The 25,926-nt window shown below is 41.9% G+C and overlaps 1 protein-coding gene across 1 annotated transcript; it reads left to right on the top strand.

Moving 5' to 3' along the window:
* Nucleotides 1–23,310: 23,310 nt before the first annotated feature.
* LOC104606568 (cytochrome b561 and DOMON domain-containing protein At5g47530-like) lies at nucleotides 23,311–25,710 on the top strand. Its single transcript, XM_010271846.2, has 3 exons — nucleotides 23,311–24,293; nucleotides 24,651–24,905; nucleotides 25,096–25,710. Exons 1-3 carry the CDS (start codon nucleotides 23,688–23,690, stop codon nucleotides 25,423–25,425), a joined length of 1,191 nt encoding a protein of 396 aa, XP_010270148.1. The 5' UTR covers nucleotides 23,311–23,687; the 3' UTR covers nucleotides 25,426–25,710.
* The last annotated feature ends 216 nt before the right edge of the window (nucleotides 25,711–25,926 follow it).

Genomic DNA, 25,926 nt, shown 5'->3' with positions numbered 1-25,926 from the left:
TTAACCGAACCATGCAGTTTTTTTGTAAACCGAACCGGTGGTATCGGTTTTTCCAATTCTTCAAACCGAAGCCGAATCGCTACCACTGGTTAACCGGTCCACCGATTCGGCTCTTTGGTTTTTTATATTTATAATATATATTATATAAATATATGTATAATATTATATAATAAATAATAAATGATATATAATATATTATAAATATTTGAAAATTATATAATATATAATATATTTATAAATAGATTATTATAAATATAATATAAGTATATATTTATATATATAATGAATATATATTTATATATAATACATAGAAAATATGTGACATATATTAAAAATATATATACTGGTCGGTTTAGTTAACCATCGGTTTTTTTGTAGGTTAACAGAAAACCGAACTAGTCCTTCGGTTTTTCAAAAATCCCAAACCGATCAATTTGATTCAGTCTTTTGGCTTTTCGGTTTTTTATGAACACCCCTAACGACGGGCTTGAATTTTTCTGGGAAAAAATCACATACCATGATAATGTTTTGGGCAAATTTCTTAAACTACCCTTATGGCTTAACTAATTGGCTAAATGTACCCTTACCGTTCGCGCCCGTTAACAGAAAGACAAAAAAGACTATTCTACCCTTTGTTCTTCTTCAAATTTTCAAAATAAAACAACTTAAACATGCAACAAGAATCTGTTTCGATGGGGCCCAATCAAAATTGAAATTACAAAATATTTACTAAAAGACCGGGGAGCGGAGAGGGAGGTCTGAGAATGGAAGTTGAGAGAGACCGTAGAGCGGAGGTTGAGAGAGAGAGACCAGAGAGATAGAGGCAGAGGGAGAGGTCTGAGAAGGGAGAAAGGAGAGAGACCAGAGGTGGAGGGGGAGTTCTGAGAATGGAGAGAGAGAGATAGACAGACAAAAGTGGAGGGGGACAGTAAAATAGGGGAGAGTGGAAGTTACAGACTTTGAAACAGACCGGCACAAATGGTTGAAGGACAGGGAGATTGTTTCACCGGCATTGGCCTTGAAAAGCAACACTGTTTTAAGGCAGTCTATTTCACCAGCGTTGGCCTTGAAACAGACGATAGCAAGCAACACTATTTGCGGCAATTCCATCAGTGTCGTTGGTGAAAAAGAAGCAACAGGAATCCCATATTGTGTTTGAAACAGTGTCATACTCTACAGGTAGAGGTGGAGATTTAGAGCGCTCTCTCTTTGCAATGATGGAGATTTAAAGACAGAGAATTTGGTCCCCACAGTCACCAACCTTGCAATTGAACGGTTGAGGTTCATTGATCAGGTGGCGAGTAGAGGGATGGAATGTAAAAGCAGCTACATCAGAACTCATGGAACACCACTTCGTTGGAAATAGGAACACTACCTCGTCGGAATTTGTAGGAGCTCAAAAGACCTTGCAGTTGTTGGTTTCGGTAGTGGCACCTACTCCTTAGTCGATAACTGCTTTGTTGCTTGGAGAGAGATGGAGTAGCGGAATCAGATGGTTAGAAGGGTCCAAAGAGCTGCGATTGTTGGTTTCGGTAGTGGCATCCGCTCCTTAACTGCATCATTGCCTAGAGCTACTTCGTCGCTTGAGCTCGGTTTAAGAAAATGATTAGGACTGGGCAGTGGGTTTTGCTAGGACTGAGCGGTGGGTTTTGAGAACTCGTGATAGGTTGTAATGGTGGAACACCTCCAAGAAAATGAGGAAGGAGAGGAAGAAGAAGAAGAGAGAAAGAGAAGAAAGAAGAAGAGGAGGGTTCGGAGTCTTTATTTTTCCAGGAAGAGAGAGAGCGTCTCTGGCATGGTACCGGTGCTGGAGACGCCGTTTTGAAAATGCCAGTGTCGGTGCAGAGGGGACAATAAGATACTCCATCACAGCCGGTGTTGGAAGTTATAATAAGAGTAAGTTGGGTATTTTTGAAAGTTTAACAGTCACATAATACACATTTGAATGGTTTTTGACAGAATATTAATGGAAAGTATTAGTCAATTGTCAGAAACAATAAAGATAGCATTAGTCAATACTCAAACAGTAAGGAAGGGTATACTTAGTTAATTAGTTAAACCATAAAGATAGTTTAAAAAATTTATCCTAATTTTTTTGGATAAATTATATAATGGACCCCTGTATTATGGGGTCAATGATAAAGACCCCTGTACTTTTTTTGCGGAAAGACCCCCTGAATTTTACCTGTTAGACAAAAACTCCCTTCCGTTAACCTTCCTTTAGTTATTTTCTAAAAAAGATTTTCATTTAATTATATTAATTTTTTTAAATCCCAAATTACCCTTTTCTTGTTTATTTCAACAGTGAAAATATATCTCCGACCAAACCCAAATCGTCAAAACGTAACCGGAGAAAGCAAGAAACCAAATCTGAAGATTTTTTCTGGTAGTTGGAAATCTAATTTGCTCCTTACAATCGGCTCTCTCGCCCTGCTCATTGTCTTCCTCTCGGATCTCTCCCGCTGTGATTCGTCTTCCTCTCAGCTCTCTCCCCTGTTCATCATCTTCCTCTTTTCAATCGACATAGCAGCGGAACGGCAGCAAGAGCTCTCCACTTTGGACGTTTCCTTCCCCTTTCTCTTTTTCATTCTTACCTTCTCCCTTTCTCCTTCTCTCTGTTTTCCCCTTCTCACTCTACCTCTCTCTGCACCGTTTCCGACTGTACCCAGGCAGTTGCAGCGACAAGTTTGAACCCAGCCGGCCACGCCATTTTCCTTTCCGCATTTTTTCCCTCCATTTCTGTTATTCCTCTGCCCTTCATCACCCTTGCCATTTTCGGCTTCATGAAGACTTCCCTGCTCTTTGTATTCCTCACCAACTGAGCAGAATCGACGGTAGTGGCCTTCGCTTGGAACCATCCTTCTCTCAGTATCGAATGAGAATCACAGTGGTGGGTTCATTATCCCGTTAGCTCCCAACTGTAAGCTCGTGTTGTTCTTGGTTTAAAATGGTCCGAACTCAGCAAGTTCACATCTCCTTGTTGCAACATTAGATATTAGGCGAAAATCCCAACCAGGTAAATCTGTGATTGCTACCGCCCTATTTTTCTTTTATTTTTCCTGGTTTCTGGTTTAGTTTCCCATCTTTCTACTATGAAACGGTCGGGATCTGGGGGGAGACAGAACAAAGCTGAGGTAAATGTAATTCCCATCTTTCTACTATGTAGTTCCAATTCTTGTAACATATAGACTCTCACCCAGTCCTCCCTTAGTGCGTTTGTTTTGTTTTAAGGCCCGGCTCGCTTTTTAAGTTATTTATCTCGGTAAATGTAATTATCGAGATAAGTTTTTTTTTGAGAAATATTTATGTGGGTAAGTGTATTTATCCATGTTATTTTATTTCTTAGGTAAATAATTTAATGACTATTTTAATCTTAAAAATTCAATATTAAAAAGGGTATTTTTGTCTCATTCAAGTATCAGCAACTTTTCCCCTGGGTGGGAAAGTTATTTATCCACCTAAGAGATGAGTATCACTTACTCATGCCCAAAATAATAAACTTTCTTGATCCCCACATAAATCTAAAAAATGAACAAGGGATTCTTGGTCAATGAAAACCAAAATCCTATTGGCCAACTTTCCCCTCTCTCAAAATCTAAAAAAAGAGCACCCCCTAAAAGCTTTGTTTGCTATATAGTTTTTGAAAAGAATCTGTTAGCAGCATAGAGACCGAATCATATCACAGTTAGTTGTTTATATCTAAAACTGATTTCCCTCTTTCATGATCACTAGGGATAGATTAGATTTTAGTTGTGTTGAAAATAACTGAGATTGGATATCTTTTCATTTTTCTAATGGTTGATTAGTTTAGGTTATTGTCTCTTCAAAAGGAAATGTCTAAAGTGGAGAACTCTTGCTGCCGCTCCACCACTGCGTCGATCGAAAAGAGGAAGACAATGAACAGTCCTCTAGCTGCTGGAGATTTCTCACCAAAAAAATAGATTTTTTTTTGGAGATTTCTCACCCAAGAAAATTAGATTTATTTTTCCTTTTATGGGGACAATCAAATGTATTTTTGGGTCATTTAAGTTTTAAGAGAAAATAGAGAAAGTTTAGTGGGGAATTTTGGTAATTTAACGTCTTCTATTATTTGACTTAACGTTTAGGGGTCTTTGTCGCAAAGTAAAAGTTTAGGAGGTCTTTATCGCAAAAAGTGCAAGGGATCTTTGGGACCATGTAATTTACCCTTTTTTTATGATATTATCTAAAACTTACCATGACTTTTTTTACCAAACTATCCCTAAATTGTCAATCAAACTTTGTTAAATATTTTTATAACAAAATTATTCCTATTTATTCACATTTTATAATATATATTTTAAATATATGCAGGTTAGGTCAGGCCTAGGCTGGGTTCGAAGTATTAGGCCTACACCTGATTCCAAAATTTGCAAGCCTAGTGTGGGCCCTAGCCCAGGTTAGAGGTAATTTTGTCATAAAAAAAAAACATTTGACAAAACTTGATTGGCCATTCAAGTGTAATTTGGTCATGTAAACTAATTAAATTATTACATATATAACTTCTATTAATGGTCTCTAATGGTGATCTAATAAAATCTTAATGGAAAGCAAGTTTTGGACAATAATACTCATTGAAAGGAGGTTCTCTAGAGGTTTTGAAAAGTCATGGTAAGTTTTAGATAATATCATTTTTTTTGTAAATATACTCTAATAAATTTGCCCTAATATCAGTTGATTGGTTCTCAATTGTTTAGGCATCATGCCTTTTGGGTAAAGGTGCAACTTAGGTGGGTCCAACCCGAGTCCAAACTGCCCCAGCCTGCAATTTCACACGAGTTAGGATTGGATTTTTGTTCCTTGTGTTGGGCCTGGCCCAGAAGTTTGGGTTTTTTAATATTTTGGGTATGGCTCGGACCTAGCCCTCAGGTAACATGAACTCAACTGAGCTTGGTTCAACCTTATCCCAACCTAAGCCCGACTCGATTATATACATGCATACACACACATATGCATACACTATCGGTTTTTAATGTAAAATTACTGTCCAACCCGAGCCTAGCATGGGCCCAAGGCCAACCCGAAGGCATCACATTATAGTGCATGTTGGGCTTAGATTAGATAGTTCAGGCTTGACCTTGGGCTCAGGTCAGGCTTGGACTTTAGGCCCAATTTTAGATTTGGGCTTGGGTTGCGCTAAAAACTGACCCAACTTGTACACCCACTTTTGAGTATTATAATAGTTTTTTTCTTCTCCTTTCTTTTTAATCACCTCAAGACTCCATTGATACATTCTCCTCAAACTTTGCACACTCTTGAGTATTGACAATTATGAAATTGTCCACTTATTTTCTGTGTATCAATCAACAATATTTCCACCAGTATTGGTCATTCTCGTAACTTTCTTAAAAATTCTATAAAATAGCCACATTACCCATACCCATAGATTAGTAAATTAATTTCGACTATGTAAATAGGGGAGGTTAGTGTCCTTTTAGAAAGGTGAAGGATGTTTTAACAATTCATACTTGCAACCTTCTGTTGAAACATGGATATGCCAAGATACTATTTGTAAGAAACCTCAAGCTCAAGGGAGGTCAGATGAAATATTTTTTCACATGATAACTAGTTGTTCATGTATTGTTAGGGGTAGTAACAGCAAACATGCACTCAGTATGTAATTTGGTTTTCTATTTGATTAATAATATATTAATACGTATGTATTTTATCGAATGGTTGTAAGAAATTGATGTGATCATATGAACTCATTAGTCCATGTTAGGTGTTACTTTGGTGTTCTTGATTATCATAATAAGGTAATAGATCATAAAGGTAGTAGATTGTGCACACTTGTAATTAATTACACTATTGCTCGGATGGGAAAAGACTTTAATGGTAATATCATCACACAAAACTTCAAACAGCAGTGTGGACAACTAAAGAAGCAATCATGAATACACTAGAGTTGCATCAAACTAGCATCATAGTGGAAAGAGATTCACAATTGATTGTTGATCGACGAAGTAACAAATGTTTTTATATCAGGAGCAAACCAATTAGCTGATTTTCTTGTGGTCTTTAATCAAGGTTTAAAGCGTTGACACAAATATGTCTCATTTTGGGTGTATCGTATTATATAGTATGTCTTTGATTCCATTTTGGGGCGTTTCAAGGGGTGGACATGCATAAAACTGACCCTCGAAGTAATTTTGAAAAAAAACCTAAAAACAAGGTTATTAAGCATTGAAAAACCCAATATGCCTATTTGTGCATATCAAATGTATTGATACTTTAAACCTTGATTCTGGGTATGAGAATGAGGCAAAGCACCAGAGCCTAAAGGAAATATGTTTTTGCACAAATTGGAGATGATTGGAATAAAAGACTTGTGATCTTGCATTACCCTAAGATCCTGTAAAAAACAACCATAATTTCAATATCTCTGTGAAAAGATATTTTTGTATATTTATTTGAAATGTGAAGAAAGAGTTGTGCAAAGATCAGAAAACAATGAGGTTAAGTATCCATGAAAAAAACTCATAAAGGTGGAAGTAGATTCAGTCATATAGGAGATCCAAATTGAATTCAATGGAAAAAGGGTAAAATCTGTGTTGCATTTATTGTACCTATAGCAAAAGATGTCAGTCAATGATACCTTTGGTTGATGTTCTTGTTAACTGTAAAAGTATACCTTGTAAAATGTAAAAGTACACAACAGCCAATATGTAGATGAGTCCTAATAACCAAAGTAATAAAATAACATTTAAACAATGTTTTGGTCAAAACAAATTAAAACTTTTGGTCAAGAAGAAGAAGAAAAGATCAATAACTAGGAAAAGAAGTGATGAAGGGTGATTTGGCACGACCTAGCAAGAAGGGGACATGTAGGCGCGATCTGATCGAAGGGTGACAACTCAGCCAGGCAAGCCTAGTTCGCAACATTTGGAGTTCGGGTATTCAGTCACCTCGGCCCAAAAAACCACCTCGGTGTAGAGATACCTCGACACCCAATTAAGTTCGGGACTAAAGAATCGAATTACCAGCTCGGAGCTAATGAGCCAAAACGCCACCTAACCGACTCCAAAGGCCTCCCCAACAGATCCCGAATTTCTCGAGATCACGATGAGCCAACAGATCCCAAATTTCCCGAGATCACGATGAAAACTCGTACCAGCTCCGCCTGAATCAGAGGTAAACGGTAAAACTTATCTACATATTACTCCCCTTCAAAAACGAAAAAAACCTCATCTCCACAGCCCAGAGATCCCGAAGCTCTTTCGTAAGGCCCACGATTACTTCAGTATATAAAGACATGAAACCTCAAGGCAAAGGTACACATGATTACTCTACTCACTAGCACTCAAGCTCTCAAGCATTCGGCTTGCATTCACAGCATAAGTACTGACTTAAGCATCAGAGCGAGCTTGTCGGGTTAGCTACCCTGGGTTCTATGATCCACTATTTTGCAGATTGATCCAGCTCGCCGCCCAATTGGAGTTCGGATTGCCCTCCAGCTAGGAGTAGCCAGATCGCGCACCATTAATTATCGCCATCTGTGGGAATATGATCGAAAGGTCATCCCTATCTCTTTACCGTTTCAAAGCCAATCTCAACCTTAATGGCATCTTCCAGCCACACCGGAAAAAGTGTCGAGATGAACGTCACCCGGGGGCAAGCCCAACAATCGACCTTCCCCCAAGGTCCTACAGTATGCATCGGCTAGTTCACTATTCCACTCACAGTGTCCGGAGTCCCATCACTATCCACACAACAGAGCACCACACAAGTGAGCGTCTCATTTCCCCTAGTGGTAGGCGCGACTTTCTCTGAGCCATCCGTGGTTCCCCCCAGAATCGGGCATTCCCAGTTTCATGACCTCATTCAATGCATCCGAGCAATTCAGATCCAGATGCAGCAGGTACAACAATTCTAGCAGTATTAGTAGTACTATTTGTATTAGCAGTATCAACACCAGTTTCCTCCACTACAGCCGAACCAGCAACCGGTTCCACCTCGACACCTAGGGCCCCGTCAAGGCTAGAACCCGAATTGGCCTAGAACCAACCAGAACATCAGTCGACCTCCCCATCGGGGTGAAGAGACCTCGCAAGTACCGATTCCACTCAAGAGTTAGGTTTCGCCCCGTGGGAGGAGAGATGGTCAGCACACTCCTCCAGTCTCCTAAGAAAATCTCAAAAACAGGTCCGGGGATAGTCAGTCCAATCCGCCTCGGTACTCCCATCAAGAAAATGACGGCTCACGAGCAGATAATAACCGGTTCGGAGTTCGAGGTGCAAACTCGAGACAAGGTCTCTCCGTCCCTCGTGATAGCCAGTTCGAGCCCCACAACCAAGAGAATCCAACGAGAAGGAACCAGGATCTATCTCGCGACAAGGCCGAAGTACTGGACCAAATTGATGTCAGTAGCACCAACGCCGAGCCAGTGAAGAAGCAGCAGCGACGACGTCGCAAAACACGCTGCCCCTCGGCTAGGAACAGCCCGCTGGTGAAGCCAGTCAGCAAGAAGAGCAAGCCAAAGGAAAGGAAGAAGCGAGCTCGGTGGCTACGAAGACTACGCCTCCACTACTTTGCCAGTCATCCCCTCTGTCTCCCGAGCTCTTGAAAACTCCAATGCCAAAGATTTTAAGATGCCCCCATTAGACAAGTATGACGGGTCGTTTGACCCCAATGACCATGTGGACTCTTTCCAGTCTCAAATGCACCTAACTGGGGCTGATGAGTCTTGCATGTGTGTGGCCTTCTCCACTACATTTAAGGAGGTAGTCCAAACTTGGTACCGAAACCTCACGCCAGGCTCCATCTAAAGCTGGTCCCAGTTCGCCGACTTGTTTACTACGCACTTCATTACCAGCACGAAGTGTTCGAAATCGCAGGAAAGCCTTCTAAATGTGGTTCAGAGGGAAGGAGAATCGATCAGAAGCTATATTAAGTGCTTCAACGACACTTGCTTGCAGATACCGGACCTCGACCCGGCGGTACGACTCACTGTAGCAAAGAAAGGAATCACCCATAAAGAGTTTAAGTGGCATGTGGTAGCTAACAAACCAAAGGACATCACCAAATTTCTTAAGTTAGCAGATCAGTTCATTGGTACCGAGGAGGAGATCAATCAAAAGATCAACAACCTACTACGGGAAAAGATGAAGAGAGAAAATGAAGGAACGAGCAATGGTGGGCAGAAAAGGAAGAAAAGCAAGTCCCCAAGCAGGGGAAGAAGCAAGTCAAGAAGTCGGTCCCCCTCGCGAACTCGCAAGTCAGGTCGACACTCCAGGACCCCACCTGTGGAGAGAATGAGTTACACGCCTTTGAACGCTAAGAGAGGAGAGATCCTAATGGATATTAAGGACTCCTCCTTCGTCAAATGGCCTCATAGGCTAAGGGGAGACCCAGCAACAAGAAACCCAAATGCTTACTGTCATTTCCACCGATATCATGGACACAACACAGAGAATTGCAGGAATCTCTGCAACGAGATCGAGTAACTTATCCGTTGCGGATACCTGAAGAACTTCATCTTACGAGAAGAGAGGAGACAAGCAGATTGGCAGGCAGATCGATAGGGGGGCCAGAGGAAGAGTGGCCCCGATTTCAACAGGAAGAATGAGCAACCACCATGACAGTTGCCAGAGGAAAGACCGATCCACGAGGTAATTAACATGATCATTGGCGAGTCCATCATCGCCAGATGTACATCAACAGCCGAGAGGACCTCAACCCGCGAGTTAGAGAACAAAGAGGAAAACCCACCAAAGCGACATCGGCTCGAAGAACCAATATACTTCACTGAGGACGATGCGTGCGGGACCTAGTACCCTCACGATGATGCCCTAGTGGTGAAGCTTAGAATTAATGACTTTGAGGTAAAGCGCATCCTGGTAGACTCATGCAGCTCGCAGATATACTCTTCAAGGAGACCTTTGACAAACTACAGTTACAGTAGAGCGACCTGAAACCAGTAGATACTCCTTTGGCAGGGTTCAGCGGCAAGGAGGTCAGACCTCTTGGTCTAATCATAGTACCCGTGGAAGCCGGCACGTGGCCAAACATCGTGCGATTTGAGAACATGTTCCTGGTAGTCATGACTCCCTCCCCCTACAACGCCATAGTAGGTCAGCCCATTACGCATGTTTTACATGCAATAGTATCCACTTACTATTTGTTGATGAAGTTCCCAACTGATTACAGAGTGGGAGTCGTGCGAGGTGACCAACTCGAATCATGCAAGTGCTATGTGGCTGCTCTAAAAGGAAAAGCAAAGCTAGTAGAGGATGTCGAACTCGAGCGACTAGTGGAATACACCGATGAGCGAGCTGCCCTGAAAGAGGAGATGGTCCACATATCAGTCTCTACTGATGAACCGGCCAAGACTCTCTAGATCGATGCCTCGATCAACGAACCGCTTCGCTCCCAGCTAGTAAGTTTCTTACTTGAAAATTTAGACATTTTTGCTTGGTCCGCGACAGAAATGCCAGGAATTTATTCAAAAATTATAACTCACAAACTTAATACCGACCCTTTAGTTAGGTCAGCAAGGCAGAAGAAGCGTAACCTATTAGACAGTGTATGCCCTTGGCTCCAATCAGAATGATGTACCTTATGACATTTAATGTAAATGAATAAAGTACATGTTTGATTCATGTTATTATGGTGTGTTTCTGTGTAATACCCTTAAACTGGACACATATGAGACTCATGTTAGTTTAGAATGTTCACAGCTGTTGGATAGATCTGGGGAGATTTATCCTGATAAGGTTGACACTGATGTGCCGCCAAGTTGGTTGGGGTAGCCTGTCTCAGCTGCGAGGGTGAGACACGAGGTACATGCAGTGTAGGTTTACTTGAAACCCTGAACCGGACCAGAATTTCAGTATTGCCCTGAACCTTGGTGATTAGTGGGCAAAATTGGAATGTTACACTTGACCCTTAGACTCGATTATGATACTGCACTAGGTGTCGGATTGGGCTGTCTTTGATATGCTAATCAGTGAGATCCTTAGAGGGGGTCAAAACCTGGGTATGTTGGGACAGTCCGAGAATTCATCTGAGTGGGTGATCATAGTGATAGGATCAGCCCCTTTGTCGAACAAAGGTAATGATCGGGGATGCACTCTCTCTGATGGAAACCAAAGCTGCCGACAGCCGATTTCAATCATTGAAATTTGTTTTTGCAAAATATATTTATATAAAGATGTACATATATATTACAGTTTCAAAATGTTTGCAAAAGGTTTTAATTCCCGGGATCCATGTGAGTAGAGAGTGCAACACTATTCCTTGCAGCCGAGGGAGAGGTCCTCTCTTGTTGGGCAGTGTTTGATCATTATGGGCTGAGAGGTTAAGTGTAAGACCATTTAGGGTAATATCTAATGGGCTAATCTTGCATTTTCCCACAGTCCTTGGGTTTTTATAAGGTGGCTTGGCTCAGGGACCATTTAGTGTAAGTGTTGGGCCCATTAAGAGCCCATGGTGATGGGCTCAAGGGTTCACTGCCCATAATAGTGAATTCGACTAGGTCTTGTAACAGAGGTTAGACTGAACCCATGTGGCTGATGTGTAGATCAATGTTTGGGTCCCACACCATACAAGGAAACCCAATTGGGCAGTAGTCTAGAAGGTTAGTGAGCACATGGACTTAATAAGCATAAAGCCCAAATCGAACTGGTCTAATTTGATTAGTTAAAGAAGGGGCGGATCTGGAATTTGGATCAACAGATAGGATAGGGAGTTATCCCTATCCACTCAAAGAGTCCAAATTTGGATTTGGAAACTCCTAATAAGATTAGGAGGGCTGATCTAATCTATAGATAAGATAAGGGCTTATCCTTATCTCTTAAAGAGAAGTCATGATCCAAATAAAGATTTGGATTAGGAAACTCCTAATGAGATTAGGAGCTCTCTTTAAGGCTATAAAAGGAGGAGGGGGGCAAACCTCCATTCATCTCAACACTACTGATCTTAGACCACAGAAAGAGAGAAGACAGTTACAGTGAGACTACGCCATCTTCTGCTCTTGCGCCCTCCTCCTGCTGCCACAATTGCTACTTCATTCTCCACTGTAGGAGCGATCAAGAAGTGTTCTTGATATCAGTTTTTGGAGAAAAACTGATCTGAAGTCGTGCTCACATTCCCTCCATCGAATTCTTGCTGAAGAATTCGGTTCTTAACCTGCTGATTTTGCTCCACCCTACGCTGTGTCATTTTCAGTGGGAGCAGTCTTTGGAGTTTTCCTTGGGTGTGAACACCTTCATTGGGAGATATTGTTTCTTTGTATCAGGTACCTCCCTCTCTTACCTTTTGGTTTTAGATCTGGTCCGGTTTAGGTTCAAGATTGATCCTTGAAAATGCAGATATTCTAAAACAGGGAATGTGATTCCCACATGGAAGAGAGAGAAATTTTTGAAATTTTGCCCTACCTACCTGCAGGGTTCGGCTATCCATATGATGGATCTCTCATCCTTTCAGACCTCGCCCTAGAATGTTGGAGGTTAGTCTATGAAGAGGTTGGGAAGCTTCTCGCGGTAGACTTCATTAGGGACGTCCATTACCTGAGTTGGGTTGCTAACCCGGTTCTGGTGAAAAAAGCCAATGGCAAGTGGCGAATGTGCGTCGATTACACCGACCTGAACAAAGCCTGCCCAAAAGATTGCTTCCTGCTACCCAAGATCGATCGTCTAGTGGACGCGACCTCAGAGCATGAGTTGTTGAACTTCCTGGACGCCTATTCCGGTTACAACTAGATTAGGATGGATCCTGTTGACGAAGAGAAGACCGCCTTCATAACTGAGCTCGGGTTATACTGTTACAAGGTCATGCCCTTCAAATTAAAAATGCTGGGGCAACATTCCAGCGCCTTGTAAATAAGATTTTTGAGCCGTTAATCGGTAATAAAGTAGAATGCTATGTTGATGACATGGTCGTGAAGACTCAGTTTTCAAATTTTCTGTTGAATGATTTAAAAGATGTTTTTCAAATTTTACGAAGATATAACATGAAGTTAAATCCAAATAAGTGCGTCTTCGGAGTCACCTCGGGTAAATTTCTAGGCTATATGGTCAATCGACGAGGCATCAAGGCCAACCCAGACAAAATAAAGGTCATTCTAGATATGATACCACCCTAAAAAATAAAAGAGGTACAGAGGTTGACTGGCTAGATAGCCGTCCTGAGCCGCTTCATGTCCAAATCGGCAAACCGGTGCTTACCCTTTTTTAAAGCCATAAAAAAGAGTAAGGACTTCGAATGGACTGAAAAATGTCAGCTCGCCTTTGACGAGCTGAAAATATACATAGGTACTGCCCTAGTGTTAACTCGACCCGAAGAAGGGGATGCGTTAAAATTATACCTCTCTGCGAGCGACGAAGTTGTTAGTTCGGTACTGATCAAAGAAGTTGATCGGGTCCAACGACCCATCTACTATGTTAGCAAACTTTTGCAGAATGCAGAAACTAGATATCCGGAGATCGAGAAATTAGCATGCGCACTAATCATAGCAGCCCGAAAACTTTGCCCATACTTCTAGGCCCACACTATCATCGTTCTCACCAACAAACCCCTGAGACAAATTCTACTCAAGCCCGAGGTGTCTGGGAGATTAATGAAGTGGTCTATCGAACTGAGCGAATACAATATCCGGTATGAGCCTTAGCAAGCAATCAAAGCTCAATTCTTAGCCGATTTTGTAGCAAAATGCACATTCAGCACAGTGACCCCCGAGCTGACCGAGCTCGCTCACACGATGGGAGCTTCAACCAGTGCGGCGCCAGTCCCAATCAGAGTGGAACCGACCTGGGACGAGGAGACCTTGATCCTCCATGTCAACAGCTCATCCAACTAGCAGGGAAGCGGTGCAGGACTGATACTGTACGGCCCAAGCGAGGTGAAGTTGGAATATGCTCTCCGGTTTAGATTTAAGGCATCAAGCAACGAGGCAGAATATGAAGCATTGGTCGCCTTATAGACGGACAACTGTATAGAAGATCTTTCACGCTCCCTTACCTGCACTGCTTGCGACCCTTAGAAGCTGAGCATGTACTTCGCGACACCCATGAAGGCTTGTGCGGTGGACACTTGGGGGGCAGAGCTCTCACGTAGAAAGTGTTAAGGCAAGGCTATTATTGGTTCACGATGAAGGCAGATGCACTCGAGCTCGTCAAAAAGTGTGACAGGTGTCAGAGGCATGCCAACATTCACCATCAACCTACTACTGATTTGAAATACCTCACTAGCTCGTGGCCCTTCGCACAGTGAGGAATCAACATCATTGGTCCTTTCCCGCCAACAACAGGGCAGAGGAGGTTCTTAGTTGTAGCAGTAGATTACTTTACAAAGTGAGTGGAAGCCGAACCCTTGGTAATGATCACAGCCCGCAACAAACAGAATTTCTTCTAGAAAAGCATAGTATGTCGTTCGAACTACCTCGAATGCTGATATCCGACAATGGGAAGCAGTTCGAAGATATTAAGTTTCAAAATTGGTGTGATGAAATGGGGATTCAACAAAATTTTACCTCGGTGGCACACCCCTAGGCGAACGGGCAAGCAGAAGTGACTAACAGAGTGATACTTCGCGGATTGAAAGCTCACTTAACCCGAGCCAAGGGGTTGTGGGTGGATGAACTGCCCAAAGTCCTTTGGGCCTACCAAACTATTATTAAGACCATGACGGGTGAGACCCCTTTCAACCTCACGTATGGTATAGAAGCGGTGATCCTGGCGGAAATAGATGTGCCCATATTACGATTGGAGACTTATAATGTGGAAACGAACGATGACGAACTCCATACCAACCTAGACCTGGTAGAGGAGGCATGAGACCTGGCTTACATTTGGACCGCAACTTACCAACAAAGAGTAGCTTGGTACTATAATGCCCGAGTCCGAAAATGATACTTCTGCGTCGGCGACCTGGTTCTTCGAAAGGTTATGGTACCTGAGCCCGGCGTTGGCAAGCTCGGACCGAATTGGGAGGGTCCATATCAAGTAAAGCGGGTATTCAGGGAAGGCACATATGAGCTCGAGACTTTGGAAGGGAAGCAGGTACTATGAGCATGGAATATCGATAACTTAAGAAGGTACTACTTATGAACCTGTAACTCAAAGGCAAAATTTGTTCAAGTCTATGTGACCATTGAACTGGTCGAAAAAGATGATTGATTGGAGAGAGAACTATGAGTCACTCCCAGAAGCCTAAGGGTTATGGTGCCGAGCTGACAGAAGACCTCGGCACTATGACAAGTCCTAGTCGCCACTTCGGCATAGGCAGACAAGTCTTAGTCGCTTTTTTGGCATAGGCAGACATGCCTTATTCGCCTCTTCGGCATAGGCAAACAAGCCCTAGTTGCCTATTCAGCATAGGCAAACAAGTCTTAGTCGCCTATGAGGCATAGACAGCTCGGGTGCAAACCCTACGGTGTCTAATTCACCTCGGCGTACAACAACATAAGGTTAATCCCACCTAGAGTCAAGCTCGTTAGCTCGGCACTTAGGAATAACCAACACTTAACCAAATAAATGACCCAGACATAGATAGATCGGGTATATACCCTACAATGTCTGATCACCCTATCATACAATGGCAATTAGGTCATTCCTACTAGTGTCGAGCTCACCAGCTCGGCAGCAACCTATACTTAAAAAAAAGCTCACTCCTATTTGGTTTAGTTCACCAGCTCGGGAGTAATCTACACTTAGAAAAAATTTGCACACAGATTGCAAAAAAACTTATATTTTATTGATATAGAACTTCGAGTACAAAAAAAAACTACTATAACCAAGCTCGGAGGCCCGGGATATACATTGTATGTAGGGGGTCCAAGAAAAGAGGCACGACTAAACATCAGATCTGACAGAATCCCCTCCAGCAGGTAGGTCGGTTTCCATGTGGTCTTCCTCCACGTCCTCTCGGCCCACCTCCCCTGACGGCCTCGCCTCGAGAATTTCATCGTCACTCTCCCCTTCGGAGGAGTTGGGTTCCTCATCAGCCTCCTTCGCCATCTCAGGAGTGACAATGGACATGGAAATAGATCTAAAGTTGAGCTTGGGAAACTTCTGCTGCATCAGCCACTTGTAAAGCTTGAAGCCTGACCGGTATGAGTTAGATTCATACTTGACCTGGAGTTCGTGAAATTCAGGGGACTCCTTGAACTCCTCGATGGTGCGATCTCTCTCTTGAACCCGCGCCTCCTGGATGGCAGTGTTGAAGATCTCGGTGCGTTCCTTAATCATCGCCTCGAGGTTTTTGTTCTCCCATAGAAGAGCCTCCTTTTCCCCTTTGAGTTTCTTCTTCTCCTCCGTCGGCACAAGGATCAGCTCCTCCTGGCTCTGAGCTCCCTTCTTGGCTCGAAGAACCTCACCCCGAGCTAAATCCAGCTCGCGGTAAAGCCTCCGAGCGTTTTCTTCGGCCTCCCAGGCTCGCTTCAAACAGATCTCAGACTGGTAGACGAGTGAATGGATAGCAGAATTCACCTGCCAAATAGAAAGCAGACGTAAGTACCATTAATAGAAGAATAAGAAAGTAAACAAAGGGGCAGGTTACTCACCACCATACAGTAACTAGCCGCTCTTCCTCCGAGCTGACTCGTTGGCATGTCAACCCATTCCATGACCTCCGCAGGAAACACGTCATCCTTGCTCTTATGAAGCCCGAGCCGCAGAGTCATTATGCTCTCCTTTGGGGGCTAAGGCTCGAGCACCGAAGTACCCTCGATCTCGCGAGGTGGGGTCCTCTCGTCATGGTCCTTGTTCAGGTCAACAACTGGAGGCTGGGGGCGAACCTCCTCCTTCGGGAGCTCGATTAAGACTGGCTCTGGCACAGCGACCTCGGGTTGGGCAGGAACCGAAGGACCGACCTCCTCCTGATGGACCTCTTTGAGGCCTTTCTCTTCTTTCCCATCTAAACACTCCACAGAAGGTTAGCTGCATCAACACCCGTCATAGCCTCTGCAAGAGAAAAGGAAAAAAGTTAGTCACGAACTGAAGTAAGTGCAAAAATAAAAAAGGAAAAGCAATGTGTGTGTCGAGGTGGAGACCTACTAGGAGGACTCAACCCAACTTGTACAAGCTTCTCCTAAGTTAGGAAATCTTTCATTTCAAGGCTGAGTTCCCTCTAAGAATTAATGACCGCCCTATTCTCAGCGTCCAGCCTCACCCTGGGGTCCTTGATGGCCACTCGCCAGTGAGTCGGAAATGGCCATCCCTCAGGATTCCGAACAAAGAAGTACCTCCTCTTCCAGGCCGGTACTTTGTTCGGGTTACCGAATAGAACTTTGAACCCAGGGAGAGGGGAAATATAGTAGCTCTGTCGGGTGTCCCCGCGTAGGCAAGAAGAGTTCTTCTTGATGGAGCAGATCGAACTAAAGATGTCTAGGGTAAGAGGTCGGTTATAGTCGTGGAAAAGCGAGATCGTGCCAACAATGGTTTGGATCGAGTTCGGGTGTAACTAGTCAATGGTGATGTCGAAGAACTTAATGATTTCTATAATGAAAGGGTGGAGCGGGAAGCGCAACCCAGCTACGAGCTGCTCCTCAAAAACTGTGAGCTCGTGGTGACCGTGAACCCAAGGTTATTGACCCAAAGGAATACTGAAGGTAAGGACGTCGGGAAGACGGTAACAGGCTACCGAGGACAACAATCTTTCCGAGATCATCATGGAAGGGCCGAAGTCGTCCGGATCCCGACCCCGAGAAGAAGATGGGACCCCCTCTCCAGAGGTCGGTCGCTCTACCCGAGGTTCAGGTTCCTCAGGCTGAGATGGCCTGACATTGGGTAAAGGTGTTTCCCCTAAAAGATGCAAAGACGAGCTCTCTAGCGAAGAGCTGGCCTCACTAGTGGGAGCTGAGGACCGCACCTTAGCACCCTCGGGCTCACTAGAATCGCTAAGTAGCTTATCTATGCTAGCACTGGACATATTGGACAGGAAAATGAACTACTAATGAAAGAAGACAAACTCACCAAAAGAACGACAACGACCTCAGACACAAAGGGAAGAGTGGCGAGTTGAAGGATTCTAATGCGATCTCAGGAGAGCTCAATTACACGATTTATGGCGAAGGTAATGGGCCCTTCGGCCCCCTATTTATAGTCCACCACATCCGGCGATCAATGACTGAGACCTGTACGATTCGACGACTCCCATGAAAATCGGCTACACGCTACTTGAGGACGAAATCGATGAGCACACCCTTTGGCGTTCACGGAATCTATAAATAGTGTGACGTCCGCGCATGCTCGAGATGCAACCTGGGTCTTTTCGTGGTTGAGCCAGATGGTTGAACATGCCCAACCAATGGTTCGCCCTCCAAATTGACTAGACCTCGCGCCAAATCCACATGGACTCTTCATAACTCTCTGCACCGGGTTAGGACCCCTGGCACAAGGAGTGGGGGGAAATTGATGAAGGGTGATTTGACACGACCTAGCAAGAAGGAGACACGTAGGCGCGATCTGATCGAAGGGTGACAACTCATCCAAGCAAGCCCAGTTCGCCACATTCGGAGTTTGGGTATTTAGCCACCTCGGCCCAAAAAATCATCTCGGCGTAGAGGCACCTCGACACCCAATCCAGTTCGGGACTAAAGAATTGAAGTGCCAGCTTGGAGCTAATGAGCCGAAATGCCACTTAACCGACTCCAAAGGCCTCCCCAACAGATCCCAAATTTCTCGAGATCAAGATGAGCCAATAGATCCTGAATTTCCCGAGATCACAACGAGAACTCATCCCGGCACTGCCTGAATTGGAGGTAAACGGTAAACCTTATCTACATATTACTCCCCTTCAAAAACGGAACAAACCTCATCTCCACAGCCCGGAGATCCCGAAGCTCTTCCGTAAGGCCCACGATTACTCCAGTATATAAAGACATGAAACCTCAAGGCAAAGGTACACGTGATTACTCTACTCACTAGCACTCAAGCTCTCAAGCATTTAGCTCGCATTTACAGCATAAGTACTGACTTAAGCATCGGAGCGACCCTGACGGGTTAGCTACATCGGGTTCTCTGATCCACTGTTTTGCAGATTGATCTAGCTCACTGCTCAATTGGAGTTCAGATCGCCCTCCAGCTAGGAGTAGCCAGATCGCACACCATCAAGAAGCACGATTGTCAATTTAGGGGGTATTTGAGGACATGTAGTTTTGTATTAAAAACAAGGAAAATTTCACGATTAGTATCTTACTTTGGGTTTAGTGTCACTTTGGTCTCCGAACTTTAAAATGCAATAATTCAGTATCCGAACTTTCAAAATGTAACAATCCAGTACCTGTTGTTAACTAGTTGTTAATCAACCATTAAGTGACATTTTAAAAAGACACAAATGCCTTTCGAGTGTATCTAATTTTCTTCATCAATTATCCAAACATTGACAAAAAATTAATAGTCCCAAATCCTTGCATCTTCCATTTAAGAAAGTTGGGTTCATTAGAATGCCCACTCAAACATAACCCCAACTTTCTTGAATGAAAGAAGCAAAGATTTGAGACTATTAATTTTTTGTCAATGTTTAAATGATTGTTTATAAAGAAAATCAAATGACACTCGAAAGACATTTGTGTCCTTTTCAAATATCACTTAACAGTAGGTTAACTGCTGATTAATGGCAAGTACTGAATTATTACATTTTGAAAATTTGGGTGCTAAATTATTACATTTTAAAATTCAAAAACCAAAATGACACTAGGCACAAATTACAAGATACTAATTGAGAATTTACCCTAAAAATAAAAACTAGCTACCACATCAGCAAAAATAAAACATTTTTATTAATATAACAATTGTTTTTTATTTTAAACATAAAGCCAACCATATTGCCAAAGACCACAGAGCGGTTGAACTAATACCCAAAATTCTGACGAGCTAAATGAGAATGTAACAATATGCCTCTGGGCTCTGGTTGTAATATAGTGTAAATTGAATAAGGATGAAAGAATAAACAGTCTACATCTATTGCACATTTTTGTACTGCATTTATTCTTCACTTCAGGGGACGTCTGTCATATACTCGATGGAGAAGGGAGAAAATTTTGGCTGCTTATGGAATCCTCTGTAATTCCATATTGGATTAATTGAACACTGGTTGTGTAAAATCTGGATTCAGTCCTCATAAAAATTGTTTTCATACCGTTTTTACGAGACTTGCAGCCTTGCTTTGAGAACATCTCCCATAAATGAAAAAAAAATGCAAAAGTATAGAGATGTCCCAAATGTATGGCTGTAAGTGTTGCGTAGATGGTGTAAGAACAAATTTTGTGAGATTGAATCCAGTATTATCTGTATAGCGGATTGTAAAAATAATGATAATGTCTCACGCCAGTCATTAAATACATATTACCCACAATCATTCACTCTCTCATTAACATTTACAAACCACATTTGTTACTACGGTGTCATAGCTGCACCGAAACAATAAATCAAAGGCATTGTTTTATCAATATAGTCCCACCTTTTAATTTGAATTAAAGAGCTGGCATCTTGATGGGGCCACAAGGCCTACAACAATAAATCGAAGGTATTGATTTTTGAGGTTTTTACAATTCACTCCATCCCAGAATTCATAATTTGATCGTATAATTTGGGTCAGTGTCAAGAGGGGAAAGATGCCAAATTCAAGGGGATGGTGTTTATAGGTGGAGTTGATCCTAAATTAATGTTTTAAAAAATGATTCAGAAACGGAATTGTTCTACTCACTGGTTTTTAGGTCAACGATTTAACCGTTTGATTCAAACAAATGGTCTATTCTAACAGCAAAATTAAAAATAATTAAAATATAAAAATGGTCAAAAACCGTTGAACGAGTCGATGGATCGACCACCCGAGTCAACAGTTTATTGACTTTTTTAATGATTTTTTACCAGATTCTAAGTTTTGGGTAAAACAAAACCGGTTGTCTAAATGGTTCCCAAGACGAACTGTCTGACCGTCTGGATCAACGACGGTTCAAAAATGTTGTCCTAAATACATTTAAGAAAATAATTTTTCAATTCTAAGGAAAACTGAACCGTAAAAATCCCTTGATTTTTTTTTGTTTTGGCCCTAAGCTACGATACGCCAAAGTGAACTCTAACATTTATGGCTGGTGTGGAGTATTGTCATTGATTCCACAGCCTATCACACAGCCATTGTTTTCAGCTAATACAAATTCATGTTGGAGATATAGCTGTACAAACTAACGCATCATATGAAACAGTCCAGGCCGTCTCCTTGTAAGATGAGAAGAGAATAAAAATAAGGTAGGAGATGAAAACAAAGGGAATGGGATCTGCTCCTCACACGGGGTAGATGAAAATAAAAAAGGTAGGCCGTCTCATATGCACATCCACCATGTATTGAAAAACATCTTTTATAAATAATAATTTATAAATACGGTAAATGTTCCTAATGTATGGTACGATGTACGTATGAGGCGCGTATGAAACGCCCTGTGTGAGGAGCCTATCCGGTCTCTAAACAAACAGCTAATCCTTTGGTCACGGCATCGCGTGTCAATTCCATCCCAAACCCTTGATGGTTTGACCAAAATGGAAACCCTAATATACCATTGACAGGGTCCTACAACTATTGACAAAGCTGCAGGTACAATCATTCAATTATGTTGACCAAAGTTTAAATTTGGACCAACTCAGCGTTGTCTCCTCTCCTCATTCTTGGAACATGCATGGCACACGCTATACATTATCAAGGCCACGTACTTATTAAATAAAGCTACTGCCCAACGTGTGAATTGTGAAATTCTAAATAGCGCGCCATGGGCTTGGTCAGACCCTCTGATAGCTAGCTAGCTATGGCCCTCTTCTATTCGTATCAAATGATTTATCAAAACATAATTATATTCAAGGTTTTTAAAATTAACCCGTACAACAAACCGGTTAGGGTCTGGTTTTCCGGTCAAATGATTCGACTGTTTAAACTGAACGAATGGCCCATTCTAACAAAAAGTTAAAAAATAAAAAATAAAAATCGATTAAATTAATTATTAAACGGTTTAACTGCCCAAGTCAGTGATTTATTAACCAAATCAATAGTTTTGGGGAAATAACAGTTCCGGGGTAAAACATACCTGACCGGTTTTCGGTTTTTCCCGTAATTTCTAAATTCTTAATTTTTATATCTAAATTCTAAATCTTAAATCCTAAACTAAACTGTTAAACCTTTAAACTTAATCCTAAACCCTTAAATCCTAATCTTAAAACCCTAAAAATTTAAATATTAATTAGACACATGTCCTCCGATCAGGTAGAAACCAAAATTTTCTGATATCGTGGGTAGGGTCTTGTGAGGAACAGATCGTTTTCTCGTGTCTGTTGGTGGAAACTTGGATCCATCATAGCATATCATTGCTTTTTCTTAATAGGGGATTGGGTCACGCCTCCTCATTACTACTTCTAGGGAAGGATGACTTACGACTAACTCCCCTGCTAGTGCTAGTCTACGAATGGATTGATAGATAACCTCTCATGATGGATTATAAACAGATGCTGATGATCGAATTGAAATTAGATATTCATGGATTTGACCGCATATCATATACATAGATATAACCGACCGAGTCTTATTGATGAAATCAGCTAAAAGCTTTTCAATTAGAATAAGAGAGAAAATGCGATCAGCTCCAGCGAGCTGCTGTGCTGGTACTGGTAGAATTAGCCAACTACCGAACAACCACGAAAATAACGTCGGAAGACTTCTGGCCGGAACACCTTTCTAACTATGCTCTGCAATTAAACCTTTTCTTCCATTTTTCTTTTCTTAAATTTCAACAACTAATTACAAGTTTAGAACCACAAGCAACATAAACAAGTGGGATTATTCATCCTTCTTATAATTAAATACTTGCATTTCAATTGCCTTACCTTCCTTCATTCAACAAATATGAAATATTTTATTTTACCTTCCCTGCCGTACTGAAAAAGAAAACAAGTCTATCAATGCCGACTTTAAAAAATTAGCTTGTTGAATCCTTCTCCAAATATGTTGCCAAAGTTGAACGAGTATGGGTGGTAAAAGAAGAAAAAAGGGTGAGGTATCGGGTGAGAAATCAGGGAAGAATCAACACACACACAAAAAAAAAATAAATAAATAACAGCACCGATAAAATCCACCGCTGACTGCATAGTAGAAAATTGAGAAAAATGAAAAGCAAGGAGACGCTTTCTTCATTGCTTCTACATTCAAATCTTTCTAACCGTGTTATGGTTGGAGGTGAGTGAGCCCCTCTCCTGTGATAGCAACGACAACGTTAAAGGTAATAGAACCTTCCATTTGAGACAGACAAATCAACAACCAAACCAAGTCCTCTTTTTCTCTTATATAAATCTCATCTCCCTCTTCATTTTCCCCCACATCACATCTCACCCTACCCAGACAGGATCTACTTCAATTCTGGGACATCTGCGATATCCCAAGAAAAATTCGTATAGACCCAGATAGTGATTAGTGAAGCAGAAGGCCAAAGCAATCGATTCCAATTTCCTTGAAGACACTCCTACCTGAATTCTTAAAATCTGTTCTTAGCTCTTGAGTCTTGATCATATCTGGGTACCTTGAATTCTCTATTTCCAGTCTCTATTATTAGATTACAGAGGAATTTGAGCATTCTCTCTTTTACGAAATTATTTCGCTTTGATATCTTATTTTTTGGGAAATTCGAATTGGGCTCTCTCGTACTATATAATTATTTAGGAATTAATCAAATATTGAGCACACCATCATTCATCATGACTACAGTCTCCAGCCCCATGTTGTTTCTCTGTGTTTTGATTTCTCTCTTCTTTTCATCCTCTGCTCAAACCTGCCAAAGTTATACTTTCTCTAGTAATAGGCAATTTAGTTCCTGCAGTGATCTTCCTGTCTTGAATTCATACCTTCATTGGACATACAGCCCATCAGCAGGAAGCGTCCAGATTGCGTATAGACACACTGGCGTTACCACCTCCAACTGGGTTGCTTGGGCAATCAACCCGACCTCACAGGGAATGATTGGAGCACAAGCTCTTGTTGCTTACCAGCAGTCCAATGGATCCATGCTTGCATATACATCACCTGTGACTTCAGTTTCCACCAGCTTGGCCGAGGGAAATCTTAGTTTTCAAGTGTCAGATCTATTGGCAACCTTCGATAATAATGAGATGACAATATTTGCTACTATAGAACTACCCAACAACCTTACCACAGTGAATCAGGTGTGGCAAGTTGGCCCAGTTGATCAGAGCACTCCTCGCAGTCATACAACCAGCGGAGACAACATCAACTCTAAGGGAAGTTTGAATTTTCTTTCAGGGCAGACGACAACCACGGGTAACTCAGTACAGAGGAGGAGGAATGTAAGTCATTACTTTCTCTGTTAGAAAATTTAATTTCTACAGTCATCCATGTTCTGTTCTTGTTTTTTTCCTCATCTCCAATTTTATGTTTTTCATGTGTTAATTGTTCAGTATTTAAATAAATTCACCTGGGCTGTTTTTGGCTTGAAAGAAAAGATCAAAATAAGAGAGAAACAGAGAGTTGAGGGAGTTATGTGAAGAGCTTTGGCTCAACTTTCAGTTTCTCTCTTATTTTCTTTCAAACCAAACATAACCTTAACATAACCTTGGTGCTGGTGTCAAGTTTTCAATGTACTGCTCTGTTTTCCCTTGTCAGCAAATCTCTAACCCTGGAAAACCAAAACTGGATATTATCAGGTTCATGGAGTGTTGAATGCTATCAGTTGGGGTACCCTGATGCCTCTTGGTGCCATTATAGCAAGGTACTTGAAGGTGTTCAAGAGTGCAGATCCGGCATGGTTCTACCTTCATGTTGCTTGCCAGTCTTCGGCCTATATCATTGGTATTGCTGGATGGGCTACCGGAATCAAACTCGGCAGTGATTCTGCTGGCATTGTGCAACATGCCCACAGGAACATAGGAATCGTTCTTTTCTGTTTTGGCACTCTACAGGTACATATATATATATATATATATATATATAAATGAAGGGGTTGCTACTTCCATTTGCCACCTAACTTGACTAAATTTGGGGCACATTTATTTAATTACCAAGTAGAGATAAGATAGTTATGAAGCAAGAGATTAAATGGAATTAAAGCCTTGTAAGTAAGAGATGCTTATTAGCTTTTGTCATGTATAGGTGCTTGCCTTGCTTCTAAGGCCCAACAAAGATCACAAGTACAGATTCTACTGGAACATTTACCACCACTCAATTGGTTACAGTGTCATCATCCTAAGTGTCATCAACATATTCAAGGGCTTCGATATATTGCAACTTGGGAAGAACTGGAAGAGAGCATACATTGGCATCATTGTATTCTTGGGTTTTAATTTTCTGATGTTGGAGGCAATCACCTGGAACATTGTTCTAAAGAGAAGGTCGAGGAGCTCTGAAAAGTCCCACCATGGAGTTAATGGGGTTAATGGTGTCAATGGATATTATGGTGACAGGTCTCAAGAGGTGGTATAACCGAGAGAGAGAGAGAACTGATGGGAGAGTTTTGTGTTCACAGACTTCTTTCTCAGAGCATTGATTTATCATGTATATACATTTAGAGGGTGAGGAGCTTGTTAATTTAGTAAGTCAATATTCTTTCTTAACCTAGTAGTACGAGTGGTTTTGGACTTTGGACATTGTTGTGTATGTATCTATATATGTATGACGGGATTTCCCTTTTTTTTTTAATCTTCTCAACCCGTAATCTTGTACTTCTATAATGTTCTCCCTCTTAGATACACTGATGGTCCCTTTGGTTCGCAGTTGGAATCGGAATTGAAATGATCTATTCCCATAGTCTGTTTGGTTCAGACAGGAACGGGAATGAAAATTGGATTTAGCAGGAATGGGATTTTATTCCCAAGGAAGGGAGAGGGAATGGCCATTCCCTCAAATGGGGGAATGTCATTTCACCAGGAATGGGAATTGAATTCCAATTCCATCTGACCAAACAGTTGGAATCGGAATAATACA

Source organism: Nelumbo nucifera, chromosome 1 (assembly GCF_055504915.1).
Source record: "Nelumbo nucifera cultivar China Antique chromosome 1, China Antique-T2T, whole genome shotgun sequence".
Lineage (NCBI taxonomy): Eukaryota > Viridiplantae > Streptophyta > Magnoliopsida > Proteales > Nelumbonaceae > Nelumbo > Nelumbo nucifera.
This window is presented reverse-complemented; position numbering and strand designations above follow the sequence as displayed.